The sequence below is a fragment of the Crocuta crocuta genome, unplaced genomic scaffold, assembly GCF_008692635.1.
Source record: "Crocuta crocuta isolate KB4526 unplaced genomic scaffold, BGI_CrCroc_1.0 scaffold636, whole genome shotgun sequence".
Lineage (NCBI taxonomy): Eukaryota > Metazoa > Chordata > Mammalia > Carnivora > Hyaenidae > Crocuta > Crocuta crocuta.
The window spans coordinates 1,980,095-1,991,905 of NW_027530380.1; the positions used below are offsets into that span (position 1 = coordinate 1,980,095).

An 11,811-nucleotide genomic window follows, 5' to 3' on the forward strand; every position below is an offset into this window, starting at 1 on the left:
GTGGGGCCCGCCAGAGCTCTGGCATGCCCGTCCGGCAGCTTCCTTCGTGCCCCTGTGTGAAAAGTTTGGGGTGTGCTGCCCCGGCAAGCCGAGGGGGAGCTGTCCTTGCTCCGGGCTGAGCCTGGGGCCGTGTTGTTCCTGGGCTGCTGTGAACTGGGGCTCTTGTGTCCACGTGGCTCAGGCCTTCCGCTGGGGCGGGGGGCCAGTGCTGCTCCTGCCGCCCCGCGGCCTGCGGTCACTCACGTGGTTAGGATTCCCGGCGAGGACAGAACCACTCGTGGCCCTGCTGTTCAGGGGGCTTGTGCCTGCGGCTGTGAAGCATGCCCACAGCAAACGGCATGGTATCTAAACCTTTTTGCAGGTAACATCTTAATGTTGGAAGGCAGAGAGAATTCTGAGAAGCAGAAATTGATGCTCATCGACTTTGAATACAGCAGTTATAATTACAGGTAACACGTCACAGGAAAATGTCTTTATTTCGGTATTGTCCTATTAGGTTAATGATACACGTAGGAAACAATTATAGGAGAAAATAGGCAGTAATGCCACCAGAACACAATGGAAGCTGGTGCATTTTGTCGCAGTAGCATGCAGTGGTGCATGAGGTAGCCCAGGCCTGTTCTCCGTGCTTACTGGGGAGCAGTGGTATGAGAAGCCGAATGCAGAATTTGGTATCTTGTTGGTGTGAGAGGTCAGAGTACTGAGTGCGGAGAATGCTCTTGAACGATTGCTCTTTTATTTATTTTGAGAGAAGACAGCGTACATGTGTGTGCAACTGGGGGAGGGGCAGAGAGAGAGAGGGTCTCAAGCAGGCCTTGCACTGTCAGCGCAGAACCTGACGCAGGGCTCGATCCCACAAACTGTGAGATCATGACCTGAGCTGAAATCAAGAGTCAGATGCTTGATCGACTGAGCCCCCCAGGCGCCCCTTTAGTTGTGGGTGGGGTGGCGCTTTCGTAGCTTAAGTTGCCTGTGGTTCGATTAACCGCCCTGCCTTGTTGGCCCTCCCTGTCACTGACACTGTCACCCCCGGGGGACCTCAGGAAGGACAGCTTGTTGCCGGGAGGGGTGCTCACAACTCGGCCTTCGTCCTCCTCTGACCAGGGAGCCTCATGCTGGCCGGGTGCCCTGTTCGCAGCGTCTCTTCCCTCTCTCTCAGGGGATTCGACATCGGGAATCATTTCTGCGAATGGATGTATGACTACAGCTATGGAAAGTACCCTTTCTTCAGAGCCGACATCCTGAAGTACCCCACCAAGGAGCAGCAGGTAGGAGACTCCCGGGTGTAGGCTTGATAGGAGGCACGTTCCGTGAGTCCGTTTCATGCAGTTGGAATTGATTACTTCTTCGGGTTTGACAACACCCTTTGTAAGTTGCAGGAAGCTTCAGCAAACCGTTTTGGTCTAAAACATGATTTTGTGTCAAGAAACAAACTTGACATTTTAATCCCTGTGCCAGAGATAACCTGTATTCAGTTAGAGAGTAGTCTCCTTTGTACTTCCTTCTCACGCTCGCTTTGGCAGCACATATACTAAGATTGTAGTTCCTTCTAGTTTTTTCCAAAAAACGCCAGCCTCCATTCTGCTTTCTGGCCGCCTTTTTGGGGATCACGGTGTTTCCTGTGTGTGTTTCCCTCCCTGCAGAGAGAAGTAATCTTTTGGGCACCATGACTTAGTAGGCTGCTGTGGGGATATGAGTAGGGGGTGCTGTCCTGAGCATGAGGGCAGACGGGCTGCGTGCAGAATCTCCCTGGGGGAACCTCCCCCTTGGGAGCCCCTACTCCGTTCTTCAGCCCGCTGCTGGAACGGTTGAGGAGAAGTGGGGAGCGACGTGGAGGCATCCAGGTAGCAGAGAGGCTGTCCCAGGCCTGCCTCCCTGAGCTTGTGCAGGCCGGCAGCTCGGCACCCTTCGCGACCCCCTGCTACAGAACCGCTCTTCCCGTGGAACGCCTGCCAGACGAGCAGCATTTCAGAGCGGTCAGGGCGGTGCAGGGACAGGGATGCGCTCAGCTGCTGCCGTGACTCGCTCAGGAGGTGTCCCTCGGACACTCCCCTGCGCCAGGCATGGGACAGCGTCTCAGGTAGTTGGCCCTCTCGCCAGGGGTGGCCGTCCACATGTTGACCTGCTGTGGGACCAGAGCTGTGTTGCCCTCTTCTGGCCACATTGTGGGGCCAGCTGTGATGAACTTGACTACCAGTTGACCAGGTTGGTTCTGGACCTCAAAGTCATGCTGTGTGAGAAGGAAGGGTAAGGAAGAATAGGCCATTTAGCCTGAGGAAGAGGAAACAGCAGTTTTTAGGAATTTGAATTTTTGCTTCACTGAAAAGAAAGCAGACCTTTGTAAAGACTGGGCGGCCCTAAAGGTGAGAACTCAAAGCCAGGAAGAGGGTTCAGTAAGAAGGCAGATTTCCTGTGAGCGGACAGCAGAGCCGCGCAGCAGTGGAGATGCAGTTACGGGTCTTTATTGGATCCCCTCTCTGCACTGCCCAGGCGCTCTCACCTTTGTCTCTCTGTGGCCCGTTAATGACAGGTTTTAAAATGTTACACCATCCAACTTGACAATAAACTATTTATAAAAAAAAAAAATTTTACACCATCTTGGGATTTCTAAAATAAACCACTTGCGTGAAGTGTGTTATTTTGGAGTGCTCTCTTGGATCTCGTTAAGCAGTCTCTTATTTGGGAGTTTGGCTCCTGTGTACATCTGCGGAATGGGCGCTTCATGTTCATTTAAAACTCATTATTCATAGCTGCCTTTGGAATAAAAGACTAGTCTAATAAAATGAGTTGGGTGTCCCTTTTTCATTTTCTGGAGCAAATTTAAACGCGATGTTCTTTGAAGATTAGGTAGACCTTGCCTGTAGGAAAACGCGGGCCTAGAACTTTTGGGGGGGAAGGTCGTGAACGGTGACCCCATCTCTCAGGGTGTTGATCTATTCAGATTCTATCTGCAGGCTGGAGCCTGTGGTGGTTCAAGCATGGGTTTTAGGAACTACTAGTGTACCATTCGCATCCCGATCTGCTGCTGACTCCACTGTCGCCGCTGTGTCTGTGCTTTTGCGTTTCCTCTGCAGAAACTATGGTGTTACTGTGAGGCGCGAGGTAATAGGCAGACACAAATGCTCAGAATAGTGCCTGCTGCATAGAATTTACTAGGGGCCAGCGGTCACCTTTTCTGTGCAGGTTCACTCCTTCTGGAACCCCCTGCTAGGGCAGTGCCCGGGCCGGAAGGGTGCCTTCTGGTGGGAGGGGGTGCAGTGGGTGGAAGCAGTTTTGGAGAAGGGAGAGGCCAGAGCAGATAGAGAGGCAGTGTTGGCGTTCCAAGAAGGTAATCAGTTCCTGGCATTCTTCTAGGTCAAGTAGCTAATGGCTCTTTCCTTATTTATGAAAGAAAGCAAGTGGTAGTTTGCTGTGTTCTGTATAGTATGAAATACCGAGGGACCGGGGAATCTCCTAAATCCTAATGCAAGTGTGGACTATGTGTGGGGCTCAGCAGACCCTCTTCTCCAAACCAAAATTAGACGTGGCCAACGGACGGGCAAGGATGCCTGAATCATCATGGCACCTCAGGGCGGAAGGCCCCTCCACATGGACTGGTCAGCTCTCACCCTCGGGGGCACCTGCCCACACCTTTGGGCTCCCTGGCACCTGCAGCCTGGCTTCCTGCGGTGGCCCCACACGGAATGCCAGCCAGTCTGGGGAGACACGAGATGTGGGCTTTGCGACCAGACCATGGGAGACAGGAGTGTCAATTAGATTCTGCCTGTTTTCTCTGAAAGTCGTCGTAATCTCCTGTACTGGTCTTGCCAACAAGGTGGCATGGGGTCCCTTAAAACTCTGACAGCAGCCTGGCGCTCACTGCCGGATCAGCGAGCTTCCACACTCGCCACGCCTGGCGCGGAGCTGCTTGGGCTCGGCTGGGCCTCCTCCAGGCATCTCTGGCGACGCGGGCTGCCCCCGGGGGCGTGTAGTGCTTCCTGATAGCTCTTGACACCATCTGTCTAACCATCACTAACTCTAATGTAATTACTTTTTTTTAAAGCTCCACTTTATTTCCAATTACTTGGCTGCATTCCAAAATGAATTCGAAAACCTCAGTAATGAAGAAAAGTGCATTATAGAAGAAGAAATGTTGCTTGAAGTCAATAGGTAATTCTTTTCTTTCGTTGATGGATAAAGACAGCTATCCTGTTTATAGAGCATAATTGGGATGATTGCTTACGAGCATGTGTATTTTAGGAGCTTCTTCATAAACGTACTTCTCTAGGACTTGTGCTTTGGCAAAAATGGAACATTTGACACATCTCCAGATTTCAGCAGGTGCAGAGAGCAGGGTCAGTGCACGAGGTCAGGATGCTTGGGGGTGCCCCGGACTGTAGTCCGCGCGTAAGACCCCGCGGTACAAGGCCGTGCCGCCCGGGGGCCTGTACCCTCTTGCTGCCTGATGCTCCTGAAGTGGTGGGCACCATCCATTACTATGTTTCTTCTAAAAGATAATTACAAATTGTGAGCATTGGTTCTGAGTCTTGCTTTTTAAACTTTGTTTCAACACCTCTCAAAGCAGGGCTGAGAAACTTCTAGATTTTGTAAAGGTTCAGAAACCTGTTTATCATACACACTCACCTCTTAGACCCGGAGGCCTGAATTACTCCCATTCTTTGGGGTCTCGTAGGAGATTCTTTGGTAAAAATGTCTCCGTACCTGGGGCCACCTTGTTCTGTCCAGCCCACTTAGCACAGATCACATCTTCCTGGTCTTCAGAAGTGTCCACACCCCTGTTGCCGAGCACGCAGCCACCCTTGCCGTCCCGAGGGCTCCCCCCGCAGCACGGAGCTTCCCTCTCTGGTTTGGGAATGGGCAGAAAATAGAAAAATGGAGGCGAGCCAGACAGGAAGGGTAGCCCCAAGGGACGTGTAGAGGGTCAGAGCACAAGTGGTCAGGTGTGAGGAGGCTACCCTAGAGCATTCAGTGAAGCCCACCGGCACTGTTGTGAGGGGCCGCATGGGTTCACAGTGACTGAGGCCGCGGGGCAGCGTAGAGATGGGGACTGTCACACCCTCCTCTGTTTCACTGCTGTGCGAGAGCAGGGGTGAGGGTGAGGCGGCATCCTATCCCCCCCAGGAAGGGCGGGGAATTACTCAAAGGCCTGCGTTTTCCTCCTCTTGCTGCATAACGCGAGCTCAGGGTTGCTGGCGCTGTGGGCTCGCACGTGTGGCAGAGAGTGTTTCTTTCCCAGCATAGCCCGTGCCGCCTGCATGGCCCCCGGGCCTCCGTGTGAGTCCGTGACTGTGGCTGTTCCACACGGCTCGTGCACGCCCCCGCCAGAGGTGGGCGGAGGCCGGCAGCGGCGCCCCCCGCTCTTCGGTCCCTGTGGCATGTTACCCCAGCGAGCTGGCCAGGGCAGACCCAGTTTGCATCCAGATGAGGTAAAGCGCCCCCTGCAGGAAATTCCGTCATCGGGCCTGTGGCCGGTGCCACGTCTCACGTGCGTCTCCTGCTTTTGTGATTACAGGTTTGCCCTCGCGTCCCATTTCTTCTGGGGACTTTGGTCCATCGTACAGGCCAAGATTTCATCCATTGAATTTGGGTACATGGTATGTTTGGGGTGGTTTTCTCTTCTGTCTCCAGAAAGGAAGTTAACAATGTTTGTGAACGCTTGGTGATGAATGAGCGTCCTTTGCAGAGGGCTCCCCGAACCCCTGCAAGTTCTGAATGAGGCCACGTGGCACCGGGACAGCAGGCTCAGCCCGAGAAGCCGGGGGTTAGAGGCAGCGTAATTTAACCCATGCTCACCGGCTCCGCACCTGCAAAGGGAGGTGGCTGCGCCTTCCCCGCCTCGGAGAAGGGCTGTGCGGTCCTCTGGGTCCCCTGGGGGGGTGTAGAAACCGGACCCTAGAGGACCAGCCCTTGACCTCAGTCCCTTCACACACGAGGGCCAGCGAGTGAAGGAGCATGATGGTGTCTGGCTGTGCCCTGAAGCGCTTCCCTCGGCCGTCCCGGCTCCGCTCTCCAGGCCGGCGCCGAGTGAGTGAGGCGCCCTGGTCGCTGCAGGCCAGTTTGACAAGCCAGGCTGTCGTTTTCTTCTGACTTTAGGAATCGTCCTTGACATAGACACTTAGCCCTCGAGCTAAGCCCTCTGCTGCCTCTGCTGCTAAGTGAGTGCTGGGAGCGCGTCCCAGGGCAGGGGCACACTAAGTCTGTAGTGAGCACCTGGCTTCGGGACAGGAGGTGGAGTGACTAGTTCCTCTCCTCCCCTGGTCCTGTATGAGGGTGACTTCTGCTTGCAGGCGGAAGGTTTGGTAATGCACAGATGGCGTTAGGCAAAAGAAGGGGGAATGTGGATTTTTAAAGCAGATTTAGAGTCATGGTCAAGTGATTATTGTAAGACAAAGTAGACATCAAAATATATTACCAAAGATAAAGAATAATTTTGTAATAATAAAGGGATCAGTGAATCCAGAAGACATTAAGAAAATCATAGATGTGTCCATACCTGTGTTGCTTCAAAAGACTGTAAAGCAAAACCTGAGAAGACTTCCGGAGAGAGAGGCAGACCCACAGAGCACACCGCCCCCTCCCTTGGCAACAGCAGAGCCAGAAACACAGCAGCAGGAGGGACGGAGGAGGGGACAGCACTCGCCTGGCCTGAGGTCTTGATGCCCACCTGCCGAGGGTACCTTCTTGCTCACTGAATATGGAACGTTCATCAGGGTGGACCATATGCTGGGCGTTAGAAAACAGGTCTTAAGTGGGAGAGAATTGAAATACAGAGAATATTCTCTGACCCCGCCCCGGTGGAATTTAATGGGATATCAACAACAGCAAAGTCTTGAAACTTCTTAATTACTTGAAAATTAAACAGTACATCTAAATAAACCCTGGATCAAAGAAGAAATGAAACCGTTAGAAAATATTTTGAGCCAAATTATAATGAAAACATAATATATCAGAATTTATGAGATAAAAATAGTGTTTAGAAACTCATGGCTTTGAAGGTTACCCATTTGTATTAGGTAGGAAAGTTTTCAAACCAGTGACATTAAGAAACTAGAAAGAAAAACCAGCTTAAGCCCAAAGTCAGCAGAACTAAATAAAAGTAAGAGCAGAAATCATTGAAATAGAAAATGGATGGGGAAAAAAGAAAATCTGTGAAACCAAAAGTTGGTTCTTTGAAAAGTTCAATAGTATTTATAAATTTTTGGCTGTATTGAACAAGTAGAAGACACATGACCAATATCAGGTATAAAGAAGACATCCCTATAGATCCTATGGATGTTAAAAGGGTAAGAGAAGATTATGAATAACTCCATGCCAATAGATTGACAGTGCACATGTGCAGATTTCTTGGAAGATACAAATGACCAAAACTGACATAACAAGTGATCATATATCTATTGAATAAATTCAATTCATAATCAGAAAGGAAGACAAAAAACTGCCTTCATTTTATAGGTGATATGATCCTGTACATGAGAAAATATAAAAGAATCAACAGAAAAGCTAGTTAAACTGTGCAGTGAGTTTATCGAGGATACAGGATACAAGGGCAGTGTACCAAAACCGGCTACATTTCTGTATGGTAGAAATAGTTACAAATGAAATTTCACCGTATTCACAATGGCATAAAAGCATGAAATACTTATGGATAAGATTTGTAAAATATGTGCATGATCTCTACACTGGAGGCTGTAAAACATTGCTAAAAGAAACTAAATGGAGAGAGAGACCACATCTATGGCTTCAGAAGACTCAGTATTAAGAGTCTGTTCTTGGGGTGCCTGGGGGGCTGTCAGTTAAGCGTCCAACTTCGGCTCAGGTCATGATCTCGAGGTTCATGGGTTCAAGCCCCACATCGGGCTCTATGCTGAGAGCTACCTCGGAGCCTGGAGTCTGTTTCAGATTCTGTGTCTCCNAACCCCCACAGGCCTTTAGGCAGAAACTGATAAGCTGATTCTAAAATCTATGTGAAACTAAAACTAATGAACCAAGTTGGAAGACTCATTCTGCCTGATTGTGAGATGTATTGAGACAGTGTGGCATTGGTGGAAAGATGGACATCGGTCAAAAGGAGCAGAGTCTACGGCCAAGAAACACACTCACATAGCCAACTGATAGTCGACAGAAGAGCCATAATTCACTGGAGAAAGGGTTATGTTTTCAAAACTGATGTGGGAACAACTAAATAGTCATATGGAAAAAATACTGAACCTTGATCTCCTGCCATATGCCAAAATTAACTTGAAAGTGGTAGTGGATGTAAATGTAAAAGCTCAGACTACCACGTGTCTGGAAAACACAAGAGAGAAGCTTTTTTTTTTTTTTTTAATGTTTTATTTATTTCTGAGAGAGAGAGAGCGTGAGCAGGGGAGGGTCAGAGAGAGAGGGAGACACAGAATCTGAAACAGGCTCCAGGCTCTGAGCTTGCTGTCAGCACAGAGCCCAACGCGGGGCTCGAACCCACGAACTGTGAGATCATGACCTGAGCTGAAGTCGGACACTTAACCGACTGAACCACCCAGGCGCCCCAGAAGCTTTCTGACCAAGGCAGATTTCTTAGGTTACATAAAGCACTGACCATAAAAGTAAGTGAGTAAGTTGAGCCTAATCAAAATTTAAAACTTTGGCTCTTTGAATGACATCCTTAGGAAAATAGGCAAGCACAGACTAGGAGAAAATATAAGTTTATATCTGACAAGGACTTGTGTTTAGAATGTAGAAAGAACACAACTTAGCAAGAAACCAAACCTCCTTTATAAACAGAAGAGATTTGGACGCTTCATGGGAAGATAAACAAATGGCCAGTACACACCTTTTTGCCTGCGTAATGGAATTAGTCATAAAAGGAAATGCAAATTAAATCTCCAGTGTGATTCTCTGCACACCCCTGATGATGGCTAAAACTTCAAGACACTGACAATATCAAATGTTAGCAAGACCATGGAGCAGCCGGAACTCGCATACATTGGCGAGGGGCGTGGTGAGGCTCTAACGAGTCAGGCAGACGGTGTGAGCGTGCAGCCCAGCAGTCTGCTACTGCAGCCATTATCCAGGAGAGATGAAAGTGGAGCTGGTGCCCAGATGCCCCTAGCGGCTTTACGTGTGCCAGCTCCGAGCTGGAAACACCTTCCATGCCAACCAGATGAATGGATAAATAGGCTGTGTTAGATTCATGTGATGGGGAAGTACCCCGCGGTAAACCAGAATGAGCCCCAGAAACGCTAGGCTGAGTGAAACAAGCCAGATGAAAGGGTACATCCTGGATGACTGCATTTATGGAAAAGCTTCCTATTAGCAATCCCTACTGATCGAAATCGGTTCTGGGGCTGCCTGTGGCCAGGCGGAGGGGTGGGGCCTGTGGAAACTTGAGTGTGCTGGAATATTCTTTATCGTGATTGTGATGCTGAACTGGATGTATTCATTTGTGAAAACCATCCAACTGTGAGCACGAAGGAGTTAATTTTTGCGGCATAGAAGTTCCACCCCAACATGGAGTTCTAAACCGTGGTACTGTGGTCTCCTGGCAGTTAGCGCCACACCATTTTCAGTTTGGAGCAGGTGCTTAAGAGATCTCGTTGTCCACCCTGACGGATGGGTGGGGGAGCAGGCCCAGAAACACATGGTGGCTGGACCATTCTCGTTCTCGAATGCCCAGAACTTGAGACCAGCTTTTCTTACTTCCCTCTCGCATTCTGGGCAGTAATGCTTTGGGGGGCTTCCAGAAAACTGATGGTGCGTCCTTTCCTGCACCTCTGTCCTCTGCTTGCTGACATCCCCGGGGCCCTTTTCCTTTGAGAGAGGAGCCTTTGTTTCCGTCAGTGTCTGCAGCGTTGCGGGTAGACAAGATGGTGAACCAGGGCGGTGCCCAATGTGTAGGCGGAAGTCCTGTCTGGATTACAGGGCCAGGGGGGCCAGGGTGACTGAGCTCGGTGTCCGGGCGCCTGGGCAGCCAGAGCTGTTCTGTTCTGTGCCCTTGGCGGTTGGGGCCCTGCCCTGCAGAGGGGACGTGGGCAGCTTTGGGCGGGAGTCGTTGGTGAGGCCGCTCTTCCTTATGTCTCCTAGGACTATGCCCAGGCGAGGTTCGATGCCTATTTTGACCAGAAGAGGAAGCTTGGGGTGTGAGTGTGGGAAGCGCCATCCGCTTCATCCCTGGACCGTGCAGGGGGTGGCCGGGCCGGAGGGGCCCTCGCCGCTTGGACTGCCATTGCTGCGGCAAGAAGGCTCCAATGTCCCGCTGCCCAGCGCAGATGTGTATGATATGAAAGACTGTATTAAAATTGAGTAACATTTGTTTCATATCTTGTTTACGATTTTGCTAGGATTCTGCGATGAGCTCGGGAGGCAGGAATATAGTACAATAGTGCAATAGCGCAATATCCCAGAATCCCTTCCGTCTAGAGAAGGCATCTGCTGAGGGCCTGGAGGTTGCCGTCAGCTGTGGCAGACGGCAAGAGGAAGCTGTGTCTCTGCGGGTACTTTTCTTGGTTAATGTTGACTTTTTTCAAGGATGTGAACTAACGCGCTGGTGAACCCGGCGGCCGGGCTCCCTGATAACAACGTGTGTAGACGCGGCTCACCCCCAAGGGCGATGCGTGAGCCAGGACCAACCGACATCGCTCTGCAGCCTGGCCCCGAGTCTCCAGAGCTGCTCCTTCGCCGTCCAGTCCACGTGGCGGCTGCACCCAAGACTGCGGAGGCGCGGGAGTGGGGTGAGCTGCTGTCTGCGGCCCGTGAATGTAGCCCCTCGGGAGCTGTCGCGCCGGCGCGTCGCCCCCCAGCCAGATGTACCCCCCCGCCCTGCCCTCTTCCTGCGCTTCGCCAGCCTCCCAGCTTCGGGGCGGGCAGGCGGCCATGGCGACAGGTGCCAGCGGCTGGCCGGGGAGCAGCGTGGGGACCTGGGGACACACATGCCTCCTGCCTGCCTTCCTGTGGAAAGCGAGGTTCGCCCCGCCGCCTGCAGCCTTTTCTCTTCCTCCTCCTGGGACGGGGCCGGCTGCCCTGGCGTCCTGCCCCGGGACTCCTCCCTCTGCTGGGGGCCGGGGCTGGGGGGGTGCCCGGCAGGGAGAAGGAGGCCCAGCCCTGGCCCCCAGCCAGGTCCCCTCACCCCACTGCTCCCCGTGTCCCTGGCAGGGTCATTCTGGTGGGAAAGAGCAGTCGGTGTGTGGCATTTGGGGGCGTGGATGGTCAGCTGGAAGCCCATCTCTATTAAATGTCCTTTGGGATGACTTTTTTTTTTACTCTGAACTCTTATTTGAATTGTTTTTTGTGCATACATTTCTGCTACCAGAGATTGTACTACACAGACAATAAAAACATGCAAACATGCAAACCGGTCCTTGCTGCTGTCTCCCTTGGGTGTGTCCTAAGTCTCAGGCAAGGCTCCCAACCCACCCCTGTCCCCGTAGAGACCTCTAGAAGTACGCAGAAACTAGGAGCGGTGGTACCTCCCGGAAGAAACTGAATGGCTGGCTTGGCCAAGGCAGGAGGGAGATTTTCTGTTAATCGCCCGTCTAGACATTTAAAATTTTAACTGGGTGAGCGCGTTTGGTCCCCGAGCTGCACACCGTCCTGGCTTCCTGCATGTCTCACCCAGAGCTATGCCCCCCCTCCTTCCTGTGCCCGCCCAGGCTCGGCCGTGTGGCCCCGCCAGCCGCACCCTCCCCACCGTGTCTGGGGGCTCCGAGCAGGGCAGTCCTGGGCCCAGGGGACGGGCTCCTCCCGGCAGCTGGCCAGAAGAGAGCCAGGCCACCCCGCTTGCTGTGCCCAGGGCATGGCTGGCCCCAGAGCGGCCTTTGTTCCTGGGGCCTCCTGCCG

General features: G+C 52.0%; 1 protein-coding gene across 7 annotated transcripts in view; it reads left to right on the forward strand.

Moving 5' to 3' along the window:
• CHKA (choline kinase alpha) overlaps positions 1-11,241 on the forward strand; it is a 49,708-nt gene extending 38,467 nt beyond the window's left edge. For 4 of the 7 annotated variants that reach the window (XM_077766546.1, XM_077766545.1, XM_077766547.1 and 1 more), the window contains 6 exons: positions 362-449; positions 1,160-1,268; positions 4,043-4,149; positions 5,237-5,426; positions 5,513-5,594; positions 10,060-11,241. In XM_077766546.1, the coding sequence (XP_077622672.1) occupies positions 362-449; positions 1,160-1,268; positions 4,043-4,149; positions 5,237-5,426; positions 5,513-5,581 (563 nt within the window). In that variant the 3' untranslated portion in view covers positions 5,582-5,594; positions 10,060-11,241. The remainder of the gene's footprint in view (positions 1-361; positions 450-1,159; positions 1,269-4,042; positions 4,150-5,236; positions 5,427-5,512; positions 5,595-10,059) is intronic. The other 3 variants (XM_077766548.1, XM_077766551.1, XM_077766552.1) reach the window with 1 other exon arrangement.
• The last annotated feature ends 570 nt before the right edge of the window (positions 11,242-11,811 follow it).